At 50.1% G+C, this 25,959-nt stretch overlaps 1 protein-coding gene across 5 annotated transcripts; it reads right to left on the bottom strand.

Moving 5' to 3' along the window:
* Positions 1–1,279: 1,279 nt before the first annotated feature.
* FHL3 (four and a half LIM domains 3) lies at positions 1,280–25,959 on the bottom strand. 5 transcript variants are annotated; one of them, XM_065744801.1, is made up of 6 exons: positions 25,936–25,959; positions 4,190–4,371; positions 3,942–4,116; positions 3,286–3,455; positions 2,808–2,994; positions 1,280–2,673 (listed from the first exon to the last, which is right to left on the bottom strand). In XM_065744801.1, the coding sequence occupies exons 2-6, from the start codon at positions 4,343–4,345 to the stop codon at positions 2,522–2,524; spliced, it is 840 nt and encodes a 279-aa protein (XP_065600873.1). In that variant the 5' UTR covers positions 4,346–4,371; positions 25,936–25,959; the 3' UTR covers positions 1,280–2,521. The 5 variants fall into 5 exon arrangements, with proteins under 5 accessions (XP_065600873.1, XP_065600871.1, XP_065600872.1 ...); XM_065744799.1 differs by lacking the exon at positions 25,936–25,959 and adding an exon at positions 25,855–25,921 and having other exon boundaries at positions 4,190–4,374; XM_065744800.1 differs by lacking the exon at positions 25,936–25,959 and adding an exon at positions 25,855–25,921.

The following is a 25,959-nucleotide window of genomic DNA, read 5'->3' as shown; positions in this document are numbered from 1 at the left end:
CGCTGGGGCAGGTCCGTGCTGGGTTTAGGAGCTCAGGAGAGGCTGTTTTGGAGCTGTGACCCAACGCTGCATGTGCATGCATGCAACTGGGAAAGGGGTGACCGCCAGCAGGGAGCTGAAGTCTGCCTGGAAAGAGAGAGCTCCGGCCCCAGGGCAGAGAGGGGTCAAGGAGCACGCAGCAGGAGCCACCGTGTCCCTCTGTGGGGGTGGCTTTTCCCCAGGGGAGCTGAGCTCAGTGGTTAATGCTGGGCTCCCAGCGAGGGCCCTGCTCCCCCGGCCGCGTGCTGAGGAGTATTTCCATGCCTGCTTCAGATCATGCTCTGGAAGCCCAGGGGAGGTTTGTGCATGACATCACCCTCCCCCTCCCGTAAATCAGGCACGGGGCCTTGCACAGCCATGACCCATTCATGACAGGGATAAAATCCAGATGTTCCAGCGCTACGTGCAGCTGGGTCATTTCCTTTTTTGGCTAAAAACGTGAGGCTCTTGAGGCTGAGCAAAAGAGGAGCCCGGGGGCCCTTCTTACAGAAACCTTTTGTGGTTAATCCCTGGAAACAGCGCTGCAGAAACAAGGGCTCGCGGTGCTGCTGCTGCAGGACAAGCTCAGCCAGAAACCTCCAGGGCCTGAGCTGGTGTTTGAGGCCAAACGGCAGCAAAACTAGAGCCTGGCACAGGTCACAAGCAGGAAAAGTCTTATGTGAAAAGGCAACAATCAAAAAAAAGCAATGAAACCATAGCGTCTGCAGGAGCTGATCCAGGAGAGTGCACCCGTGGGGTGCGGGGGCTGGAGAGCCTGCAGGAAGCCGTGGCAGCTGTTAGTAAACGTAAAGGAATCTGAGGAAAACAGTTTCAGATGTGAGGGGAACAACAGGCTCCCCAGCTGATAAAAGTGAGTAATAAGCACACAGCACTGTGGGGCAGGCTGCCAGGAGGAGCCTGCAGCCACATCCCCAGCAAAGCTCCCCCCAGCCCGGAGCGTGGGGTGCAGGATGGGGAAGCTGCTGAGTGCAGTGGGGTGTGAGGTGGTACCCCCCAGAGCAACGATGGGGATGTGACCAGCCCCAAAGCATCACTGCTCTGCTGCAGACAGACTGCGGGCATGGGCAGGCAGGCTGCAGCAGCAGGGAGAGGGAGCTGCTATTTCTCTGCCCTCAGCCAGTAGTACAGCTGGTAGGGTTGGGAAAGAAAAGGCAGGAGTATGGTGGGGGATCAGCCCCACCCCTATATGGGGAACAGGGACAGGGCTGAGCACAGAGCTGCTCGAGAAACACACGGGAACGAGTGTCACTAAAACAGTTTATTATATAAAGCCTTAGGAAACATACAAGAGGCTGACATTCAGGACACTTCCTCCTGGAGACTGCTCCAAGCACCTCAAAATAGCAAACACACAAACTCTGATTTGCCTGCATCAAAGCTTTCAAACAGGGTTCAACAAGGATCTGAATACAGAGTTAATGACACTTCAACATGCATAACTTTTTCTGCTCCTACTGAATCCTGGGCAGGGGGGTGAGTCCCTTCATCCCACAGCTGGTTATAAAATAACAGATAATCATGACAAAAGAATACAAAAGGAGGAAAAAAAGAGAAGAAAAACAAAATGAAACGAAAAAAATAAACACCAACACAAGAGGATGCCTTTGGAGAAGCACCTGGTTAAGCAGGAAAGCGGGGCTGGGGGAAGTGCCCCCACGCAGGGCAGAGCAGGGGGGATGCAGACTAGGCAGACAGCACAAGCTTCCCCTGCAGAGGAGCTCTGGGGGGGGCAGGGCCAGCCCAGCCACTGGGCAAGGCTGGCTCAAGCCATCGTATGAAACCTCCAGACACCTCCTTGTGAACAGTTAAGGACAGGCAGGGGTTAGGGGCAGAGCACTCCAGCCCTGTGAGTGAGTGCCTGAGCTCTGCCACAGAGCCACGCTGAGCAAAGGGTGCAGCACATAGGTGGCAAAGTGGCTACAGGAATCTCAAGGTGGTGACACATGCTCCCGCCCCAGCCCAGTGTCCCCAAGCCTCCCAAACAGGGCAGAGAGCCCTGCAGGCCGTGCAGTGCTGGGCTGCAAAGCCATCCACCATGCACACTGCACACTGCCAAGAGCAGAGTGAGAGCTGCTGCCCTGCAGCATACAGAGAGGGAAAAAAAGGAGAAGAATGAGCACTGTGCCCAGGGGAGCGAATGCATACTGCCAGCGTGCATATCTAGCAGCCCTGCACAGAAGCCACTGCTGCTGCCCTTTGCTCAGCTCATGCCCAGTCAGACAGAAAGCAAAAGGAAAGAGTAAATAATGGGGATCTTGAAGCTCCTTTTCAACTTTATTTATCGTTGGCTCTGCACAGAGCCACAGTGTAGCATACTCTAGGCTTCAGGGAGGGACACAGGAACCTCCTGAACACACAGCGGTTCAGGGTCAGCCCTCATCTCCTATGCCTTGCACCCTGCCCCTGCAATGCTGTCAAGGGTATCTGGCACAAAGACTCTGAAGAATAGAGAAAGCCCCTGCCCCACGGTGTTCTCCAAGGCTCATAGGTTGTTGCTGCAGTCGGGGCACAGGATCTCATCGTTGTCAGGGATAAAGCCTTTCCCGACCAGCGAGGTGTCACAGCGGGCACAGTTAAAGCAGTTATGGTGCCAGTTACGATCCTCAAAGGAGATATATTTACCACCACCAAAGCCTGTGGGAGGGACAGAGCACAGTGTTAAAACCCTCAGGAGCAATTTGGACAAGCTGTCTGCACAGCTGGAGGTTTTGGTTCACCTCCAAGCCTGCCAGGAGGAAGCGCACTGTCCCCAGGGCCGTCCTGCTCACCTGTGATGGGCTTTGTGCAGGCACTGCACTTCTTGGCATAGAGGTTCCCAAAGCACTTGATGCAGTAGGGGTTGTCATCCTGGGAGGTGAACTGCTGGCCTGCCAGGGGAGCCTTGCAGCCTGTGCAGACAAAACACTCCTTGTGCCACGGCTCGTCCCGGTAGGTCACTCCTCCCTTGGTCAGGGTCTGTGGGAAGAGAGAGCACACACATGACACAGGGGCACTGCCACACCTGAGCAGCCATCAGCCACGGTGCTGGCACCTGAACCAATCTCTGATGGGGTGTGGGGACAGCTGGTATGCAGTCTGCCCATCCCCAGCACTGCTAGGGCGGAGCAGCTGCCAACTGCAGCAGGAATGGGTTGTGCAGGGGCACCCTGTCCTCTCCTCTCAGCCAGCAGAGGTGGGGACCCCCCCTGTTTGGGAGCACGACCCTGCAGCACAGGACCATGGCTGGGCCTGCCATGCCAGACGTACCTTTTTGCAGCGAGTGCAGCGAGGAGCAAACTTGCTCTCATAACAGGGGACGCAGTAATAATCCTTTTTGTCTGGGATGAAGGACCGTGACCCGATGGGCTGCTGGCAGCTGCTGCATATGAAGCAGTGCTCATGCCAGGTTTGTCCGTTGTACTCCAGCTTGCGGGACCCTGCAAGAAGAGCTGTGCTCAGAGAGGGAGTGGGAGAGCGTGCATGCTCATGCAGGACACGAAGGCTGTGCAGGACAACAAGGGGTTGTGGCAATATTCTCCTGGCACCAGTACAGGCCACAGCAGAGCAGCCTGTTGTAACCCATATCTGCAGAATGCCAGAGTGGCCGAGCAAAGGCACTCCTTTGCCTCAGGCTATCTCCAGAGCCATTCACACGCCTTCAACCATTCCTTCCCTTTTTGTCAGCACATACCAGAAAATGCCCAGGAAACCCTTTGTTATCTCCTCCTCAGCTCATTTCCCCACAAGAAAGGGAAACAGTCAGGGCTGTGCTGATCACAGCCCGTTGTCTCACCAGACAGTGCCCAGCAGTGAAGGAGCAGCAGGAGGGCAGAAACTCAGCTTTCGGTTGCTGCCCTGGCGTTGTTCCCTGCAGCCCCACGCAATGGGACCAGGAGCAAACCACAGTGCCCGTCCACTCCTACCTGGCATGACTGTCTTCTCACAGGCGACGCACTTGGAGGAGAACTCGCTGCAGTAGCAGTCATTGCACAGCAGCTCCTCATCCTGGCAGGTGAAGGGTTCGTCAGCCAGCGAGCGGTCACAGCGGCAGCAGCGGAAGCAGTGCTCGTGGTAGTGGCGATCCTCGTAGTACAGCTCCTGGGGAGGACAGCAGGATGAGGTGGGGACGGGCACCTAGGGTCTGCGCTGCCTGGCATGCTCCTGAACTCACCCTGCAGTCGTGGCCGATGAGCTCCTTGCACTCATCACAGGTGTTGGCAAAGTGGGCATCGTAGCAGGGGATGCAGTACGGGCCGTTGTCCATCTGGATGTACTTGCGCCCGTACAAGGACTCCTTGCAGTTGTCGCAGTCAAAGCACTCGGTCATGGTGCTGGTCTGAGGTCCTCCTTCACCTGCTAAGAGAGCAGCAGAAGAGCACTCGCTCAGAATTGCCTTGTGCTGCCTGGGTTGTGCCTGCAGTGCCCCGGGTCCCTGGGACACGAGGATCTGAACTCCTGCACCCACCATGGGCTGAATGCCCTCCCCAGATCCACCTGTGGACAGATGGGATGGATCTTGCCACAGGAGCACGCAGGCACCACTCAGAGAAATACAGATGTGTGCATGCAGGGAGCTCTGCATTGTTTGGCTCCTTGCTGGGAAGTGAAGGGTAAAATGAGGGTCAAAAAAGAAAGGATTTTTTTCCACATGAGAAGTTCTGTCTTAGCACCCAGAGCAGGCCCACAAGCACAGTGTGTGTGTGCGTGCACCTGCTGCCACACCAAAGCCAGACATCAGCAGGGACAGCTGCCACGAGCCTCCTTTGGAAAACCCACTCAGCCCCCCAAGGGCAGGACCCCTGCGGATGGCCCCGGGCTGCTGTTGCCCGACTGAGCTGCAGCATTCAGAGCTGGAACTGCTCCAGGACTTTAAAGCAGCTGCTCAGCAGGGGAGCTGGAATCGGGCACCTCGTGCTGCACTCGGCTGCAGTCATATCCCACCAAACTTCCCCGCACGTGTTGCTCCACGCATATGTTGCTCCAGCTACGAATTCTTCTCTGGGAGCAAGCAGAGGGGAGGGCATGTACTTTACAAGCAAGAGAGGTGTCTGGGGTTTGCATGCAGATCAGACATCACTCCTTGTCCTGTCCTCCTGCAGAGAAGCAGGGTGCACAACTTGGGTGCTTTCTTTGGAACATTAATTCCAGAACGGGAGTTATTAATTCCTGCTGCTTGGTTGAACCTGGTTATTCCTAAACATGGAATTCTCCTCTTGCAAATTCACACCCTTCTGTAATACCAGCTTGCTGTCAAGTGCAGACAAGCCCATGGAATTACACCCGAGCAGCCACGGCACAGCCACAGCTGCAGCTCCCTCTGGGATCCCAGTCGCTGCAGGAGGAGCCATGCAGTGCCCAGTGAGTGGGTTTGGGGGGGTTGGGAGCACCCCACTTGGTGCCCCCTGCCATGAGGTTCCCTCTGGGGCATCAGCAATTTTAGGGCAGGATCTGCTCCAGACAGCTGTGAGTCAGGCAGTGAGCTCCCCAGCGCTATTCTTGGTCAAGCTCCACGGCTCCCAGCTGTTGGGAAGCCTGGTATGTGCTGATAGCACTGCTGGGGAATAAATCCAGCGTTCCCACATGGCTACCTGACCAGTGGATGGGGGGAAAAAGTCCCCATTCAGATGCTGATAACCCAGCTCCAGGGGACAGCACTGTCCCCACAGGCGGCTCAGGGCCACTGCTCTGTCTCACAGCTCCCAGCCGGGCATTGTGATGAAACCTTGTCCAAAAGAGCCAGGCAGATGCTTGTGCCAGTGCTCCCCTTGCTGCCACAGCTCTTCCCCCAAGCACCCTCCCTTTGTGGTGCCAGACACGGGGGGCAGCAGCTCCCACATCCCACACTGCTTCCCCCTGCCACCCTGCTTGCCTTTGCCTGCTGCAGCTACCTGTGAAGAGAGAAAATGAAATTACCACCCTTCTCCTCCCAGCCCTGCTGAAGAGAAGGAACTTTCCAAGGTGTGTCTGTAATAAAAGGGCCTCTAATAAGCACTGCTGCCCTGGGAACTGCGATATCGCCAGGGCTTGGAGCTACTGTGTTTGCTCAATGGGCTGTGCTATCTTTGTGGTCCTAAACTACGGGGTCAGAGAACATCAGGAAACACAAGGGAAGGAAAAACAGCATGACTGGAGCTGGAGAAGCCTTGGCTTCTGCTGGTGAGATGGACTCAGTCCCTGAGTACTACTGGCCCCGGTCTGGTTGTCCCTGCCTGTCCCCAGCCACAAAGCAAGGCACAGCATTCTGCTGAGCACGGCGAGCTGGGCTCTGTGCTGCTTTGGCAGAGAATAAAGCCCAGGCCCAGGAAGTTTACTCTGAGTTATTTGACTTAGATAAGCTGTAAGGAAGTGATCTGTTTGCTCTCTTTGTTCTGGTCGTGCATACAGTGGTGACAAATCCTGCACAACACCACAGCAACTTCTGCATCTTCACCCACGGATGTGGCACTGTTGTCACAGCACAGAGAAAGGTGAGATGAAACACAGCAAAGGAATAGGTCAAAAGCTTCCAGTTCTTACTGCAATTGCAACGAAGAACTGGGAAATCATTTCGATTCATGAAGAAACAGAGTTTTAAAACGTATTAAAAATCTGTCCTGGCTTTGTGACCCTTTAAATTGATGCTGAGATACACGGGCAGTGATTATGTGTGCTAATTAGCATGTGTTCATACTCTGCAGTCTGCACCACCCTGTAAACAGCAGTTGTGAGCTAGGCTGGTGTCAGCAATGCCTCCAGACACCAGCCAACGTGCTGCCCCGACCCGATGGGATTCCAGCTGCAAAGAACACTTGCCCACCCATGCTGGGACCACGGCTTCCAGACCTGGGGCACTCTTGCAGCTGTCCAAGGGCAGAAACAACAGCAGCTCTGCCTGCCAGCTGCCCACCCGATCCTTCTGACCAACAGAGTCGTGCCCATGGGAGAAAGGAAGCTCAGTTCCTCGCCTGTGCCCAAGAACAAACAGCTTTGGCAACAAGAGCTCCCCTCGCAAACAATATTTAAAGCGTTCCGGGATGCAAACTTGATCAGTCTGGAACAGAGCTCAGAATAGCTGCACGTATGGGAAAGGTCAGCAGTTCGCCAAGGACACGCAGCAGAGGCCGCTTTCTAATTAGAGAGCACCACGCACGTAACACCACGCCGGTGTCATTGTGCACAGCAACACCTCAGAGGGCTTAGCAACAGCCCCGGGAGATCACTGCATTCATTTCAGCAAAGAATAGGGCCGGGGTCAGACGTCCTGCTGCGTGCCATCAGTTCAGAGTTTAATCATTTTGGAGGCAGTTTGGGCTACCACGAGGTCTCTGTCCCTGTAACTTCATGTGCGTGTGTTGCTCGTTGTCAGGTCACAACCAGCTGCTCCACCAGGCGACCCCAGAGCAAGCCAACAAGGCTATTCCCAGGGAAACACTTAATCTTCCCAGGACACGGGAACAGAGCTGCCTTTCTGTGTCGGGTTCCTGCCTCTCCTCGCCCTGCCTGCTGCTCTGCTGCCCACAATTCACACCTACAGGCACGCGGTGGGCACGGTGCAGCGCTGCGGGACGGGCTCCCATGTAAGGATGAAACCTCCCAGCGAGGCAGCTTTGGGAGATGGTCCTCAGCGTGCTTGGAGGTCAGCAGAGGAGAACGCTCTTTGTTCCCCTTGGCTTTCCAGAACCATTATGGGTGCTGGAATCCGCGTGACATTGTTTCTGCCTCTCACCCAACCCTAAAAGGGAAACCAGCTGCTCACTCAAGGGAGTAGTGCTGGTCCCTGCATGAGGCTGTGAGGTGAAGCCAGCCCCTTCCCCTACACCACCTCTGGGGGACAAGTGGGGCTGGCTCTTGTCCCTGCACCCCCAACCTCTGCCTTCACACCCTCTGCTCCCAAACCTGTGAGCTTCAGGCTTACCCCAGCAGTCCAGCTGGATGCTGCTACCAGGTGAGAGCTGGAGGAGCCAAGAGGGTGCCAGGCATTTCACCAGCCAGATCCTGCCTGCACAGGGCCCCGCCTGCTCCCAGCACCCCTGAGTCACATCCTGCCCACGGCTGCACCTCCCAGCTCCATGGGGAGCCTGGAAGAGGCAGGGGGTATCTGGAGCAGCAGGGCATGTATACAGCCCTTCTGCACCACTAGGATGCTGTACCCTGGTGTGTGTGCATCTAGAAACCTGCGGCACTGTTGCTTCTCCCCAAGCACAGGGGGAACAACTGCTGGCCCAGTGCTCTGCAGTGCATCCATCAAGCTGTCTGCCACAGCTCTGAGGAAACACGCTGCACTGCAAGTGAGATCTGTGCCAGCAGAACTGAATTTTGCTCAGCACGGCATGCAGCTTCAAGAGGAAGAAGCAGCAGAAATAGTTAAAGCATCTCACAAGGCATAAAGGCAGCTGAGGCTGTGCACAATTTTAATATGCTCTCTGAATGGCAAATCGAGGGTTTCCTAGCATTTGAAAAGATCTCACAGAGTTTAAAACCAGAGCCCACCAGCTCCCCCCAGCAGCTCTTACAAGATTAAGGTAAGTGCAGAGACTCAACTGTCCCACATATGGTCTGATCTGACCCAGAGAATCTCACACGCCCACAGAGAGAAAGCCCCACACTGCTGAGTGCAACAACAGGCACCCCAACCAACAGAAAGGAGGCACCATCATTACTTTACACACAGTGACACAGCACACTACGTATGCTGTTATTTATTTTCCACACCAGCATCATTCCATGGAGGAGGAGTAGAACAGATACAGCTTGAGTGAGCTCAGCCCCATCGAGTTTTTCGAGCTATTATAGTGAGCCAGATCCCCCAGGAAGGCCAACACACTTTGAGAGACTGCATGCAAAATCTGCAGTCTGCTCATGGAAATAGCCTCCCCCTTGATGTGCTTACAGACTTTCCAGCAGACCTGGGCAGGCTGGAGGGAGCCCTCCATGCCCCAGAAGCTGCTGTGCCCGCGGGGATCTAGTGGGGCTGTAGGGACATGCAGGGTCCTGAGGCGCTCTAAGGTGCTGCTCTGGTTTCAGAGCACTACTGAGTTCATGGACCTTCATCCTGTGATAATAAATTCCTTGTTCTTTCTCTGAAGATAAGGAAACACAAACGGAAAACCCACTGCTACTAAGTCAGACTCTCACATGCAGCATCCTCATACAAGGTAATGGCACAAAGTTCTGAGCCAGTATTTGTACACACTGCGACATTTGTCCTTTACAGAGAGATCCTCTTTTTAACGAGGCCACACTGCAAGGGAATCCAGCTTTCCACACCACTGTGGAAAAGCAGGAGGAATTACCCATCTGAGATTCAAGCTGTAAATGCTTGAGGTCAGGACCTTGTTTCTCACTTGCCTTTAAGCTGCTTCTGTCCCTTTCCTATCTGAGGAGATCCAGCAACCCCAGCTACAGGAGGAATCATCTCCAGGGCTGAGCACGAAGGCCAGCATTTGGAGGCAGAAAAACACAAGATCCATTCAAGTGAGAAATTCAGGCTTCCCCTGGATGCTCATCCTCACTGCCTCTCCCCACCTCCCAAAAACCCAGCCAGGACAGCATAGCTCAGGCAGACAAGGAGAAAGGCAATAGCTCACTCAGTTCTTGCTCCACACTTACTCTATTTCGGGAAAGTGAATTCTGCTGGGGTTGAAAAAAGAGGCATAAGTCCCTACTATGCAACCAGAAAATGAAAAACTCTGCTCAGGGAGAATGGAGGGAACCATTTCAGGGATAGGACTGCATCATTAACCATCTCTAAGGATTAGTTATTTCAGTTTCTGAACAAATCCTGCTTCTTAAGAGGGCAGCTTGGATGGAAGGCAGAGCTGCAAGGACCGGCCTGGAACAAGCTCCCTGTATCATTCTACCAGCATGAAAACCCAACATTTGCTCAAGAGATCAGCTGTTAATCTTATTTAAAACGTATACAAAGTAGGCAAATTCTGTGCATGCAACAGGAAGTCAGGAATTGAAACCACTTGGTCTGCTTGGACCTCTGTGATTCAAACTGTCCACCCAACTTCAGGAGGAATTCCAACATCAGAGGAGTTAGACACAAACGCATCAGAAACTTCTCCCCAGCGAAATGAAGTCTCATTTACCAGATGGCCAGGAAACAGGAAACATGGAGCTTCAAAACGTGCCAGAGGAGACTCTTGCTGGTCTTTGAAGAGGTTTGGGAGAGAAGAGAGCTTGGCCCATGGCAGCTACCTGACCCTGTGCCACACAGAGCGAGCCAGGGGAGCCCCCACTGGCAGCAGCTTGTAACAAAAGCACTGCTGCTGGAGCTGGTACTGGTTCCAGGGCAGCAGTTGCAGACATGGCCAGGGTGACCATAAAAGGAAGAAAGACACTGGAGCCAAGTTTCAAGCACGGGAGCTTCGGCAGAATCAGAAGAGCAGGGAGTCACAGCTCAGGGCAGCGACTGCTGGATGCTTAAAAGGAGCCTGAAAAAGGAGCAAGCGTCCAACTGCTTTCTGAACGCCTGCTCCCATCCCTCCCCATGGCATTTAAAAGAAGGGTATTCTCCTGTTTGGTCGTGGGAACGGGGATATGCACACAGAGCACACACAGTCGTCAGGTTTCCTTGCTGAAGGCATTGCAGCTCTGCTCCTGGGGGCTCTGGGGTTGGCTTCACTGCCTAACACTGAACTGCCAGCACAGGAACGTTCACAGTCCTTTCCTGCTTAGGCAGCCTTGGCCTCAACACCATCAGCAAAAGTGCTATTAGGAAAAAGGAGCATGGCCAGTCCCATCTGGAGAGCCTGCTGTTGGCAAATTTATTGAGTCTCCCTTTGTTTACATTTTTCAACTAGAAAAATCAGGCAAGAATAAGGAATATATTTATTGCACAGGACTGAATAAACCTTTCACATGCATTGAGCAAACCATATGCTTACCGCTGTCCTACTGGTAACAAGCAGTAATGCAAGAACACAAACAAACCCTAAAGATAGGCATCAAAACAAATTAACGGGCAGCAGCTGGCCTCCAGGCCCCAGGTTTCATACCAGGTCCAGGCAGGAGCTAATCTGGAAAGTGCCTGTTGCTTAGAGATGGATTAATCTATCAGTGAGCCTCCTTTGCCCTTGTCGTTACGAAGTGATGGACAAGAAAAGGTGGTGGGGGATCGTAACTGGATGAGGGTTCAACTAGAAAGTCATAAAGAGAGTATATATAAATGCCCATGAAAGTGCAAACTGGTGTCTGTGGGCTTCATGTTACCTCGCTGCTGTGGCACGTGTTTTTCTTGCTCGGTGCTGCAGCCCCATCCCAGCACACCAGGATCAGAGTGGGGCCCCTGCATGGAGGCAGCATTCTCTACCAAGCAAACGTATATCAGATATGTGCCCACAAAAACCAACCAACCAACCTCACATTCATGCCACAAACTCAGCAGAACTCTGCAGCAGAGCGCAGGATGTCCTACATCTCCCAAACGCAGAAAGCCAGTGAGATCCATACAGTGCCCTGGCTGCAAGAGGAGCAAAAAGGGAGTTGGGAGGATAATAATCTAGCAGAAACTGAACTGATTGATGCCCAGAAAACCCAGCTGACTTGGTCCGTGGCCATAGAGATGCCTAACTGCTTATCCAACTGTGCAAGACGAGGGCTCCAGCAGCAATGTTTCAAAATCTCTTTGCCCCAAGAAATAAAGGTCAAATCCAGTACACTACAACTCAAACATGAAAGCATGACAGGAAATGACTAACTGCACACCGAGGCCAATTTACCTTCGTCTTAGATCTGCCCACTACACAAGGATCCTGCAATACAAACAGACATCACAGCTTCCATGCAGAAAAAAGAATCAGGCTGGTCAAGGTGCTTGCTTTGGGGTCTGTGCATCTCAGTACAGCCATCACTGCAAAAACAAAGGCATTCTGCTTTATTTCCCTAAAGCTCTCTTACAATTCCAGCTCTGTGCTGTAGTTTTTATTTCCCTCAGCTGTTATCTTAAACAGAGGATGAAGCCACTCTCAGTTCAGAGGCAATGAATAATTTAAATTTCTTTTTACAAAGCCTTCTGTAGTCCCTGAATAAAAGATTATGTCTCTGTTTTGCACAGAAGCTTCAAGCTTGCCTCTATGCACGCGTGCATAGGCTGCAAGGGACAGATGCAGCCACGTGCATGCTCTGTGCACCTATGGTGAAAAGAAGACCTGCATGTAACTTTGATCTACAGGAGCGGGATAAAACATCTAGAACAGACATTTTATTTCACACATGCCTACTACTTCAAGGGCAAAGGGAATTTTTCCACCAAATTTCTCAAAATATTCTCTTTTTTTGAGTCAATTCCTTGTCTCCTCCCAAGCCTGAGCACTCACAGTTAGCCTCCTGCACACAACAGTGATGCTGAGGAGGGCAGCTGGTACTGCGAGTACAGCAGCTTTGCCCTTCTGAGGCTGTGCAGCTGCACACAAAACCAGCAGAACAAAGCAAAAGCAAGGTGACAGGGCACTGCCACTCGCACACCATGCAGCTGCCTTCTTGCTGTCTGATCCCTGGCCAGGAGCCTCTTTGCCTCTGCCCTCACTTCTTGTGCATCAGCCTGCAGTCCTGCCTGCTGCGCTTCTTACAGCTGCTGTGCCCCTCACAAGCAAAGGCAATTACAGCTTTGTAACCCACAGCATGTGAGCACTTCTAAATCTGGGGAAGGACTGAATCCTGGCAAAGGCAAATTGTCTCAGGTTACAGCCCAAGAACCGCTCGCTTGTGGTCCGAAACACAACTAAGATCCTCTGTTGCCTGGGAGATGCTGCATGTGCCAGCTGCAGCCGCCCCGAAAAAGGCAGTGCTCCCAAGGACAGCGAGCCAAGCTGAGAAGGACATGGCACAGGAAGATGGAGGGCTCTTGGAGCCACTCTCCTGCCAACACAGACATGAAGTAAGTTTCAATCTTCTACAGCTACTGGTTTCTGTGCTAGGTGATCTGGTCATCAGGATTGATGCTCACTGTGCCGAGCAATTTTCAATTGCAGAAGTTGGGATCATTGTCTATTTCACATAAAGCCTCTAAGAAATAACCCACAGCAAGCACTAAAAAATAATCTGCAAAAAAGACACATGCTCTCCACTTTCTGCCATACTTTGACATACGGAGACTTTAGTGGTTCTTCTGAAAGGGAAAACTTGTCCAAAAGATGCAACAGAAGTAGCTATTATAAATGGGTACAAACACTCACAAAATGAGGTGTGAGTGCCTCTGCGCCACACACACCCTGCACACAGAGTCCCCAGTGTGCAGAGAAGCCCACCCTGCAGCTGTGCTGTAGCCCCGAGCCCCGCAAAGCACATGTGCTGACTGCCCAGAAACTCAACAACAGCTGAAAAGTGCTCCTCTGCAGAGCAAATACGCACAGACGAGAAAGAAGAACACTAACCAGCCCTCGGTTCAAGGCTTGCAGCTCATTCAACAGATCCTCATCTTGCTTAAATTTGAGATGTAGAAGGACACCCCCGTGAGACAGATGAAGAAGAAAGGGGAACATCCACATTTGGACTCTCTGAAGCTTTTACATGAAGACTTTCACATATAAAGACCGAGAAGAGTTGGTGCTTCAGCCCGTGGAGCAGAGGATGCAAAGCAACACCCCATTTCTTAACTGCAGAGGAGATGCTCCACACTTACTCCCTAAAGGAAGCAACAGCAAGCTGCTTTCTCCCAAGAGTTGCAGAGCTCCCAGAGCTGTCTGCATGCTCCTGCATTCCAGCACTATGGGCTTCACTGGAGCAAGAAAACACCAGCACCCATCAACCCTCCCTCTGCTCTCCTCATGGGCCAGACCAAAAACCAATCTACCCACAGACAACGTGCCCCAAGCTGGCAGAGCAGGGAATCCAAACCTCTGGGCTGTTGTTACCTTGCATTGTGGCTGTGAAGGATCTGTGCAGAGCCCAGGGATGTGCTGGGGTGGCTCCCACTGACTCACAGCACAGGCACTCTCAGCAGGTGCGGAGCGAGGGACTCTCGCCTGTAAATCAGCGGTGCGCTCACAGAACGCTTGAGTGCTCGCCCAGGAACAAAAGCAGCCACATCATAAACCAGAGGGTGACATCAGCATGGGGATTGCATTTCCTGCACGGGTTCAGATTTCATTACTTGTGACATGAAATTGGACTCTTACAATTCGAGTTACTCTATATTTTCATAAGGGGCGCAGGAATCTCCGATTCCAATTTGTTTGATATAAATCGCTCCTCGACCTCCTGAAGACAGCAGTGCTCACTGATTTCCACTGGAAAGGGTCAGTGCAGTTTGTCCAGCACCATCCACTCGAGGCCCAGATGTTCAAAATCCCTGGACTGCTTTTTTCCCTTCTTATTCCAAGTTCTGCTCTGCATCTCCTGAAATTAAAGCTCAGAGTTATCAAGGATCTGACAGCACATATTTCATCACTCCTGGGTTGAGTCATTGTTTCAGAGCACGAAGCATGATGCAGTGTGTGCTTATGGTCTGACACCTCTGCCAACATGAAGTGCATTTGTGATTTTCCACATACAGCTGCTCAGGCTCTCCAAAAGCAACACATCCAAACTTCTATACGAGCCCAACGGGCCAGAATTAATCTTCCTGTGTGTTACATGATGTTTGCACTGGGTTGAGAAATACTAGAAATAAAAGTTCTCTTGGCTGAGTTACATGCAACACAGTGTACTTTCTGCTACTAATGACTTCAGTAAGTACCTCTGACACTCCACATATTCCAGAAACTCTGACTTAGGCATTGCAGCAGTTTTCTTGGTAGGAAGGTGTTCGCTGAGTTAAAGGTAGCCACTGAAATGCCTTATATTTTAATTGCAGTCTTTTCTATTTGAAAATTTATACGTGCTTGGAAAAGAGGCAGGTAGTAAGCAATCGTCACCCAGGACACAAACTGAAGATTGATTTGCTTGGAAGGTGGTTTAGCTCCCTGACACCCCATCACAAACAACACAAATACACACGATGACCCAGTACAAGACCATAAACACCAGGGTGCTCAGTTACCACGGACCTGACATCCCATTCCTCTCACAGGATTCTTGCTTGGTCAGTTCCCCAGCAGCTGTCACCAGCAGAAGCACTACTTACCCTTACAACACCTGCAGGGTACGGAGCTATTTTATCTCCCTCCTGGGATTTGCACCTCGGAGGGTTTTGGCACAGGGCAAGCTTGGCAGAGCTAAAAAAGGAACCAAGATCCACATCCCTGGCCAGCAACGGAACCAGAAAGCTTCCTTCTCCTCCTGAGACACAGCAGCATGGAAAACATGACACCCACTCATGCATGCTACAGACCTATGTCCATACAGAGCACACAAACCGCTCTCTTTGTGAGAAGCAGGGGGGAAAAAAAGAATGAGGAGGGCAGACCGGGCACTGTGCCTGAACCTGGGCTCCAGATCCTTCACCCCAGCGACGTGGTGCCTTGGTGAGCAGCTCCCAGCTCTGGATCTTTGGGCTTTCAAAGCGAGAAGCTGGAGGACAGCACCGCAGCTTTGTTAAGTCTTAAGAGCCATTAAAACCGTTTCTTCCTTAACTGAGGGCGCAGGAATTCCGAGGTGAGGTCAGAAGCCCAACAAAAGCAGCTCAGGGCAGTGCTTGGGACCTCCACAGCTCGGGGTCTCCTCCCTGTTGTTTTTTCACCAACCCTGTATCCTAAGCACTCCGTAGGAATCCTGCCATCAGCTGTGGACCTCAGAGAGGAATCTCTGTCCTTTCAGTTGGGCATTTACATTGTTATTCACTTTCTTGTGGTTCATTAGAAGAGCTTCAAAAGAAACAAAAATAAAAACCAGGACATTTCTTCCCAGTAGCACTGAGCTATCTATACACTGTTCTGGTGGGAAATGGCACGATCTGCAGCCACCATCTGAACAGCAAGAGAAATTACCTAACCTCAAACACACTCACACGAGGGAAACCCTGCGGGCTTGGATCATTCGAGAAATAAGGTTGCTTTAGAGCTACAGGAACAACACGTGTCCAGAACGGGCTCAGTGCTGCTATGATGCAGTTTGAAAAATCAACTGCCAATTGTTTCTGCAATTTGCATTTTATGCTAAATAAATCTCCCAAAGACATCGGGAGCCAGAGCTCAGTCTGGAAAGGATTTTTACAGCTGCACTGAGAACCCAGGGAAAGCAGGGATCTCAAATGGAAACAAGCCATTACAGCAGACACCACTCCCCAGCTCTGCCCAAAGCAGCTGGGATGATCCCTCCGTGTAACCAAGCTACTGCTACTAAAACCCATTCTGATACTGAAAGAAATTCGGAGAAGATGCCAGGTCATCACTCCTCTTCTCACGTAACAAGATAAGAACCACGTTGATTTAAGAGTTTCTAAGTAAGCACTTGAAATTCGAGTAAACAGCTTTTAAATATCAAGACCCTATTTACATTCCAGTGTAATAATTAAATATTTAATATCCTGCAGTTCCAGCATTCTAGGTCTTTCTAAGCACAAAATATTTTGTCATGTAAAAAACATCTGTAGCAGCTGGAAGACATCAATCTGGCTTACAAAGGCTCATTAGTTTAAATATACATAAATACAATGTTCATTTTGTTTCCAAAAAGCTAGCACTGCTTTGTTTAGTTTTATTAGGGTGATTAGTGAATAATGCTTAATAATGGCAGGGTATATCAGATCCTACAGTGGCACAGATGCACACAGCTACCTGTTAACTAAAACAAGTCGTGTTAATTAGTACTGGTTTCTATTGACTCGAGTGAGCTGTCAGAGCAATAGGAAAAAACCAGCTTGCTAACGGTTGAATCCCTACTTTTATCCTTTCTCTTAGGCTCCCAAGTTCCCAGCGCTGAAATCTATCTTAAAAAACACTGACAAGATGAAACTTCTCTTCTGAGCTGGGATTCAGATCCCTGTGATACAGAACACGAGTGCCCACACACGCCTTTTCTCTCCAAGAAACTCCTGCATAACCTTAGTGCAGCATTTTAAAAATAAATCAAGTAAACAAGGGGCACTGCTGAGATCATAAAAGGAAGTTGAATTTGGCTTCGTACGCACAGGGATCACCTTTCTGAGCAACAGTTTGCAAAGGGATATTTATTAGCCAGTCATTTTCTTTCTGCTGGAAGATGCTTGGGCTTTAGTGAAGTTTCTGCAGAGCACACAACAGCATTCAGAGTTTGCTCAGCTAATAGTTAAATCGCTGCAGCTCTCCAATGACTAGGAAGATTATGGGTGTAGGAAAAGGGAATGCTCAGCAAGGGGAACTTTCAACAGCCACCACCAAACTGTGGTTAAAACAGACACCAATGACTCCATTCAGCTCCCAAACCTCAGACAGTTTCCATTTTCTCAATAACAAAGCATTTTTGTGGGGTGAGGTAACAGGCCTCCATCTGCCAGGTCTAACTCAGCTACGATTCCTTCCGAGTGTGGCTGAGTGAGGCCCGGGGCCAGCAAGCACAAGGCTGGCGTCCCACACGCCTGGGGACAAAGGGACAGACGTTGAGAACAGCGTCCTGGGACCGTCCCACGGGTTCTGCTGGGAGCTGGTGGCAAAAAGAGCCTCAATGGGATCCGAGCAGAGCGCAGCTGGAGGGCTCCAGGGGTTGAAGAAGGAGCAAGACTTCACAGTGACGCTGGACCGGAGCAGAAGGCAGATGGATGCTGGAGGGTTCAGCCATCCATCACACGGAGTCTGACGCACGGAGCACCGGGGTTTGGAAGTGACGTGGGTCTCTGAGCACACATTACAAGACAGAGTACAAACAGGGCTGTAGCCACTCCACAGTCAAACACTTAAGGGAGCACCATGCGCAGGCAAGGCTGTTGCTTCCACACCAAACTGCTGAGCTGAGCCTCAGAGCAGAGGGCAGGAAGGATTTTGGTTCTGCTCTTGCTTTGTTTCTGCATTTGGCAGCTTGCATATATCCCAGCATCTCAGTTCCACGAACACCGAGCACCTTTTATTTCACATCAGCTCAGCTCCTCTTCTGAGCAGACCCTTCATGTAGCCCCTTAACGCCTCCTGCCAGGACCTGTGTGTCCAATTCTTTCCCCTTGCCATTCTTAGACTCCAACACATCCCAGCCACCCACACTGGAGAACACGCAGCTCCAGGCTCCCTTGAGCAAAGGTAAAAACCCTCAGCACTGCATGGCAGTGAGCACAGCTGAGCTTCAAGGGAGAAGTGGCTGCACAGCACGCAACATCAGGAAAGGCACTTCATGGAGTACGTGAATCTTGAACCTGCAGTTGTGTTTCTTTTTTATGTCCCTGCATACAGAAGTCTTTACAAAGCAATGCAGGAAACTGTGCCAGACGTGGCAGCAGCTGGTGCAAATGGACGAGCAGCAACTTGGGCAGGTCAGAACATCCTGAACCCTGCTGAGCTCCAGCTTGTGTAAATAGCACTGCCAGGGGCTCTTGTTCACCCCACTCAGAGCCCTCATCCTGCCCGTGCGACAGATGGCAGCTGAGCACAAGTTGTAAGGATGACAATTCAGAGGGATTAGGAAATATTTACAGAAAATCCATCCTGATGATTGCATTATTTTAGTCTGGTATGTCAGGTTTTACATTCACAAGGACAACAACCAAGATTCCCAAGCTGAAACTGCCCCAAAGCCATTTTACGCAAATTTAATTGAAATACACAACCTCCAGATCCACGACACTGCTGCGATACCAGCAGGAATTGACGAGGACAGAAATAACCAACAAACTTGTAAAAACACATGGAGCAACTCCAACTTCTCTCTCAACTCACCTGCAACCCACATTGAGCAACGGGCTAATTAGAGAAATCTCTCTCCCAGAGATGGCAGTTTGCTAAACCTTAACCCTTATTTCTGCAGGTCACGCAGTCCTGTTTCATGCACTGATGCAACCAAGGAGAAGCTCCTCAGTGTCAGAAGACACAGAACACACTTCCAGCTCTGCTGCTATTCTCCTTGCTGGCCTTGCAGAACTTGCCACCAATACAACCAAGCCTTCCCAACCATCTAAAGCAAGGCAACTCTTGGTTTTGTGAGGGACTTTGCATTGCTGCAGCTGTTTGTCCTGAAGTTTTGAAAGTGCTAACAGAGATCTCTCACTGCTGCCTGGTTTAATACTAGGTACTCAGCTGGATACCTGGAGAACCCAGCCAGCAAGCAGCTCGCTGGCCTTTCCCAGCCATGACAAGACATCTCCCAAATCTCCCTCTGAGGAATGCTGCTGTCACATCTCAAAAATCCACACTGCTAATACCAGCCCGAGCACAAGGTCAGCCAAAGAGGACTTCCATCAGAGATGGGCTCTGCTGGAGATGGCTCCCTGGAGACAGTAAGAATAGCACGCTTGATCCCAGATGGCAACAATACGCAGCACTCATTTCCAGCAAATGCAGGGATGGGGCAGAGGACTGTGCAAGCTGACCGAAGGCCACCCTGATTTCTGCCATCTGCTAGCTAGACCCGGGAGCCTCAGCTGAGGCCTTTGGGAAAGGTCAGCAGGGGCTTAAAGGCTCTCAAGATATTGCTTTTGTTCTCACTGTTAGCTTCTCAATTCCTTTGTTAAAAGATACGGATCTCTCTGTAAGGCAGTTATTTGGAGCCAAGAGTTTAGATATTATTGCAAAACATATGCTTAAAAGAGACTGGAAATGATGTTGGCAGTGTTACAGAGGGGAGCGAAGCACAGCTTTGGGTCAAAACAAAAAAATAAATAAATATAAGCTAGTAAGCAATTCCCATGTGATGGCTTGGAAGAACCAGCAAGAGCTTCTTCTAGAAAGAAAACAATACTGTGAGAACTAAGCTAACAAGAACTGGCTCTTGGAAAAAAAAGACCAGTAAAAGGCCAGAGTATTGCCAACAGTACATATCCAAGAGAATCTTTCTGGGAAGCCAGCTCAAGTCACTGCACTGCAGAGCCCTGAGGGACTGGGGACCTCGAGGCTAAATGCTGGCAAATTGCTTCATCAGTTAAGGTTGGTTCCAGCGTTTTCTACTGCGTAAGAATAATTTGTTTTAGCCTACAGGTCTCTACAGAGCAACGGGTGAATTCAGGCTGCTTCCTCTGGGAAGGGAAACGAGGTGCTCAGAGAAGCCCTGCCCACACGGGACATTTTTAGGAGGTTTCCCACCATTGCTGACATCCCTTCAGTCCACCCTGTTGGCTTCGCTCTGCATTACCCCTCGTGCCCCTTTGGACCACTTACCCAGTGGGAAATCCCCAAGCTGCTTCTGACAGCTCTCCACCAGCAAGTTACCACAAAAATAGGGCTGCTGTGCCTCCACAAAAGCGTCTTCTGGAGACTCATTCACCCAAAATGGATGTAGTCAGAACAATTATTCTGATGCAGCTTGTTTTCCAGAGGAATGAGGAGGAGACCTTGCTCTGTCTCTGAGAGAGATTAGCTGATCCATCAGGAAAGAGACACACTGATGCAGGGAGATAATGGCAGAGCTTTTGTCTGAGGTTTTCTCTTTCATTTCCAGTCCAGTTACTCATAGTTACAGGAGTATGCAGGGAGTGCAGAAGACAACAACCAGGATCTCTAAGCGTCCTTCTGCATGAGCAGAGAAAAATCCCACGCTAGCAGGGGACAGCAAGGCACTACTTAGCAACCTTCCTCCTCTTCCAACCCCTTCTCTGATTCATGTTGGCATCTTCCTTCCAATTGACCTAAATAACGTGTTCAGGCAGCTCTGGAAGTATTTCCACCTCATACTTCAATAGCAGCAAAATCTCCACATCTGGAAAGGGTATTGCTCAGGAAAGTCACACCACAGGTGGCTTAAGAGTGCCTTTCCCAAGAAAGGAAGAGAATCACCCTGTCTTGTCTCATTTCACGAGTAAGACTTCCCGGCTGCAGGAGAACAAAGGTTGCCCAGGAGCACAGAAAACAATTGTACTGCCTGTGCCCAAGCCCCAGCTAATCTGAACAATGCGGGCAGAGTATTCAATTACCTCATTTCCAGGTGTGCTGTCAGCATGAGCCACGACTGGCTTGGGATGAAAGAGGAAAAGCTGCTCCTAGATCTGGACTTGTCTGCGTCGTTTATGGTAATTACTGCCCAGCAGCCTGTAATCCTTTAATGTCGTATCACACTCTCAGCCCTTGGTCTCTCTAGAACTTTTTGATCCCAGGAGAAGCTGAAGACTAGAGTGCAGGATCCACCAGAGCAGCAGGCATGCCAGCCCCAGCCACAGAAAGGAAACCAAAGCAAGCTATGCTATAAGAACTTGGGCAGTTCAGTCAGCTTCAGACACAAAGTGATTACGTGTACGAGCAACATCCAAGCACTTGAGGCAGATGCATGTCCAAACACTTATTCTACCTGTCCAGCTTCACTTCACTTCAGCTCTTGCAAGAGAGTGTAGCATTCAAGAAGAATCACAGGAATACAGGGAGAATTCAACCCCTAATACTACATGGTCATTTCTTGCTGAGGTTTTTTGACCCTCTTCAAAACTCTTTCATTCCTTACCACAAGTGCAAGCATTCATGCTAGCCCTGTAGATATCTCACCTCTTTGCAGCACCCCAGACTTCTGATCAACACGTTACCTTACAGCAATGACCTTCACACTGAGTAAATGAAAAAGTAAAAAGTCAACTGACAATGCATTTCTTGTCAACAAAGAAATGCACTGTCAAAGAATACAGGAAAGGCTTCCAGAGCCACTACATGGATTCTGGGAGATCGCTTTCTACTTCAAAGTTCTCCTATTGAGGAGAAAGGAAGTATATTTGATCTGTGCCACCTCACTTTCAGGTAAACTGAGCTTCAAAAACTGAAGGAGAAAACAAGCAAGCAAAACTCACACATCTTTGTGCTGCAGCATGACTGTTTAGTTCGTAACAGCTAGACTGTATGTTATCTCTACATTTGTTAGCTCATGTTTATTTTGGCTGCACATCCAAGCAGTCATTTAACCAGGGTGAGAGAGGAAAATCTTGGACTCTTAACAATGGCCAAGCATTTTAATCTGCCACCAGGGACAATGTCTTGCCTCCTATTGGCGTTTAGTACTGGCAGGGTCGAGTGCAACATGTGGTGAAGGAAGCACTAGGAAAGCAGATCTGCAGCCGGTCCATCAACGCTGAGAGTTTCCTTGAGCTATTCGGAGGTCTCTTTTCCCCTTGTGAGCAGAGAATGGCTCCAGCTGTCCAGTCACCTGCACTGGCTTCTCTGCTCACTGGATTTATGAGCTTAGGGGCTGCTAACAGCTCCAGGTTGGACGCAGCACATTCCTCTGGCTTACAGCTTAGATGCTCAGAACCCAGTTAGAATGCAGTTAAGATTATGTCCTTGGTCAGTGCTGGAAGCTGATTTATGCTCCTGAACACAAATGGCACTGGGCAGGCTGGGCATAAACATCGCCCAGCTTTTGCCCCCATCAAGAAGAGAAGTCTGAAACTTGCAAGCCTGTTACCATATACAGTGATGCATTCAGAGCCCAATCAGAAAGTCAAAGAGATGCTGCATTAAGAGCAAGAACATTAAATTAGGATCTTTATTGCACTGCTACTTGGATTCCACGCTAACATATTTCCAAATAACCCTTGAACTTTAAGACTTTAAGACTATTAGCTTACTCCTAATGTCCTTGTCCTGTTTCATCCAGAGTAATACTATCCCTTCAGCATGTTCCTACTGAGTAAGGGCAAAATCATTTGTTACAACTGTTCTCTGTTTAGCAAACACCAACAGACACCAAGTGACTCACACAGCAGAGGCAATTCTGCAAGGATGAAATACAGGAAGGTGGAAGCCATGTGGCATTCTTCAGTTTCCCTTCTTTTTGCAATCAGACCCTTGATATTTTCTTCGACAGGAAAACTGACACTCCCCCTTCCCTGTAAACTGCTGACAATTGTATTTTACACCTGGCAAAACCAGCACAAAACGGAAGGAAGAGAAGAAACAAAGAACAAGGGCTTTTTTCAGCAACTACATCTCCCTAGAACTGAACGTTTTCCTTTCAACTGCAGCTGAAGACACGTTATTTATTAATGGATAAAGTCCAGCAACGACTCATCAGTCATTAGGATAAACACCACCTATTCTCTACTGAGCGTCTACAGCACAGAGCATGCTGCTGAGCCACTGAACCCAGCATCCCCACTGGAACCTGCAAATCTGGGCAGCTGAACCCCTTCACTTGCAAACCCTCAGCCCTTGCCTCTAAATGTCCTCGACTTCAGAAGCAAGCCTAGGCTCTCAGGAGTAACCTGAAGATGAAATAATACCAGTGAAGTTTCTCTGCCCTCTAACAACTGGTCTTTTCCTAACTGCAGCTGGTGATTATCATTTGAGCTGTTCTTTCTTTTCTTATCCATTTACATTTGTTCTGATGGCACCAACAGACAAGATGTTGCTGTCTCTCAGTGTTTCCAGCTTGGCCCTCAACATCACAGCTGTATCAGCAGAAATGGTCAGAGCCCTGTAAGGAACCACGAGCTGCACTCCAGAGAGGAAAGCTGAGCAGAAGTGGCAGTGCCACCCACACATCTCCTGCCAGAGCAAGCTGGTGCTCTGCAGTGGGCACAGGCAGTGGGCGTCAACCAAGGATACCAAACAGCGGAGGAGAAATGACTTCCTTATATGAGCAATTACCAGAAATTATGGAGCTGTTTGTCCAGTTAAAAGGTTTGGCTTCTATTCAGACCAAGCAGCCAGTCAGTCCCCAGTTTTCTGTAAATATATATCTTTGTCTATGGAAACTTTCTGACATGAAAGGTGAGGCAGAGGAAAAAAGGTTTACACTTGTGTCTCTCCTGAGGCTACTGATGCAATTAGGGTTCTTCAAGCATGACCTCATGCAAGCTAAGCACAGCAAAAATCCCGCAGACACGAGCAAGAACCCCAGCAGGCCACCATAAAAACCTTCTGTGTCACTGCTGTGATTACCATAAAAGTCCCTTTCCTGGGAGAGGGGGAGCAGGAATCATTTGAGCACTAAGAATAACCAATTTGTTCCATTTTCCTGCTAGTACTGCAGAAAACAGCAGGTCATGTAACAGCATCAGCCAAGCTACAGCTGGGAACACAGCAGTAAGCATCTTGCCTCATAGCACAAGCAATAGAGCAAGTCCTGGCTGCGAACTACACCAAGTGCTTCCAAAAGTGGTGCACTGGGAATTCCAGTAACCTGCCCACAATGGAGTTCTTCCTGAGTCTGTCACTTATGTCTCGAAGCTGCCAGCTCCAAATCCTGTACAATCACTGAACTTCTACCCCTCAGAAATCTACTGTCCAGTGGTCACTGTCTACAGCCACACAAGGCTCTTACTCTATAGGAAAACAAAACAAAACAACACGTGTAAGCAAGACAACTGCCTTCCTTCCCCATGGGAACCTCAGAGCTCTGATCCCCTCAGCTGAAGCCATGTCCTCAGTCAGTGTGGCTGCTTTGGAGCCCGTTCTCAAACTAACTGCAGCATAAACAGGAAGCCGAGCTGACAGCAGACATGCTGCAGATGGCTGCAAATCCTGCACAGGGAACAGCAGAGACCTCCCACCCTCCTGGAGACCCAGCAACCAGCCTGATCTTCAGCACACAAGCTCTCCAGATGCTATTCTGAAGGCAGGAGGGAGACTCAAGTTTTCCACCAAGAGGCACCTCAAAGGCACCCAACACGGGGCAAGAGCAGTGCCCCAGCAGCTGGGACTGTGGAGCTGTTCCCAGGGCATCCTGCTGGGAACTGGAGATATTTCCAAGCACTGCCCTGCCCTCGGTTGTGGCAGGGCTGTGTCACCAGCTCTAAAAGTATACAAAATTACAGTCCTAGCTGGTAAGAATGAAACCAGCGCTCTCAACTCTGCCCTATTAAAACGTCTATGGAAAGAGGAGAGCAAGAGAAGGAGGAAATCATGTGGTTTCCATCCTAGGAGAAGAATGGTGCAAAAATTAGATAGGAGAAATGTTGAACTTCCCTTTCTTTGCCATCCTGCTGATGGCACATCAGGAAGTGAAACCACATTTTGACAAAGCAAATTACAGAAATAAATTAGGCAGTTTTCAACACCTTTGTGAACACCAGAAAAAAAAAAAAGTTATTTGTTTCAAATACAGGGCTTTTTTTTTTTTTTTTTTTATAAATATCGGATGCTCCTCAGGAAATATATGAGAAAATGTTTCTCAAAAGTGAACAGTAGAGGAATGTTTGACAGTCATGTATCTATTAGCAGCTGGAAGAAGCCATAGGTTTCTAACGTCCAGCCCAGGGGGGCCTTCCCTATGCTCCTGTGGTAGGCGTTCTGATTTGGAAACATTTCTTTATGATTTTCAAAACAGGGAAATTATGAAGCTATGAAACTCCAATTAAGCAAAGAGACACTGAAGCCTGCACTACGAAGACAGGAAACCACCACCATGTGCCACCTCCTTCAGCTAACGTGCACCACCCAGGCTAATTGTAAGCGACATCCAATATACCCATGTATACTCCCAACAGAGACAAATTCATTAACGTGACCACAAGTACAAGATAGGTACACAGCTGGAAACCAAACCAGAAAACCTTACCTGTAAGGAAACATAACGAGCTGAAACAAAATCGGGTTTAGTAAGAAGAGGGCATTTTGCAACGATGCCGTGCGGTTTCACAAAGCAGCGAGGTGCCAGCTGTGACGCTGGGGTTTTTGTTTAACAGAAGAAAGCGGAGGAGCTTTACCCCGAGCCTGCTCCGGGACTCCCTGCACACAGCACCCAGAAGGGCAGGCGAAACGTTCCTGTATACCGAGCCTAAGCATTTGTTTTAGCTTTGCTTCAAACTTTACCGTCCGGGTAAAGTTTTCAGCGCTTACTTAAAGAAAACGCAGCTTAAGCACCGCATCCTGACAGCCTGGCGAAGAGACGCGGAGGAAAGAAAGATTTCGTTTGTGCCTTTCAGAGAACAAAACCCACCGAGTTTATCCGAGGGGGCTCCCACTCGGACGACGCAAACCCCGCGCGGATGCTCACTGCTCACTCCTCGCCGTTCCTCACCGCTGTGCCGGGGGATAAGACCCC

This window comes from Cyrtonyx montezumae, unplaced genomic scaffold, assembly GCF_038088225.1.
Source record: "Cyrtonyx montezumae isolate F1298 unplaced genomic scaffold, pur_monq_1.0 scaffold_31, whole genome shotgun sequence".
In the NCBI taxonomy this organism is placed as follows: domain Eukaryota; kingdom Metazoa; phylum Chordata; class Aves; order Galliformes; family Odontophoridae; genus Cyrtonyx; species Cyrtonyx montezumae.
Note: the sequence above shows the minus strand (reverse complement) of the source record. Positions and strands in the feature narration are given on the sequence as shown.

What these genes read in the sequence shown, in the direction of transcription:
- FHL3 (XM_065744797.1), bottom strand. An exon ending in TGAGAAGACAGTCATGCCAG is followed by an intron (nt 3,456 to 3,941) that starts GTAGGAGTGGAC and finishes CTCTTCTTGCAG; the next exon opens with GGTCCCGCAAGCTGGAGTAC. An exon ending in GCTGCACTCGCTGCAAAAAG is followed by an intron (nt 2,995 to 3,285) that starts GTACGTCTGGCA and finishes CTCTTCCCACAG; the next exon opens with ACCCTGACCAAGGGAGGAGT.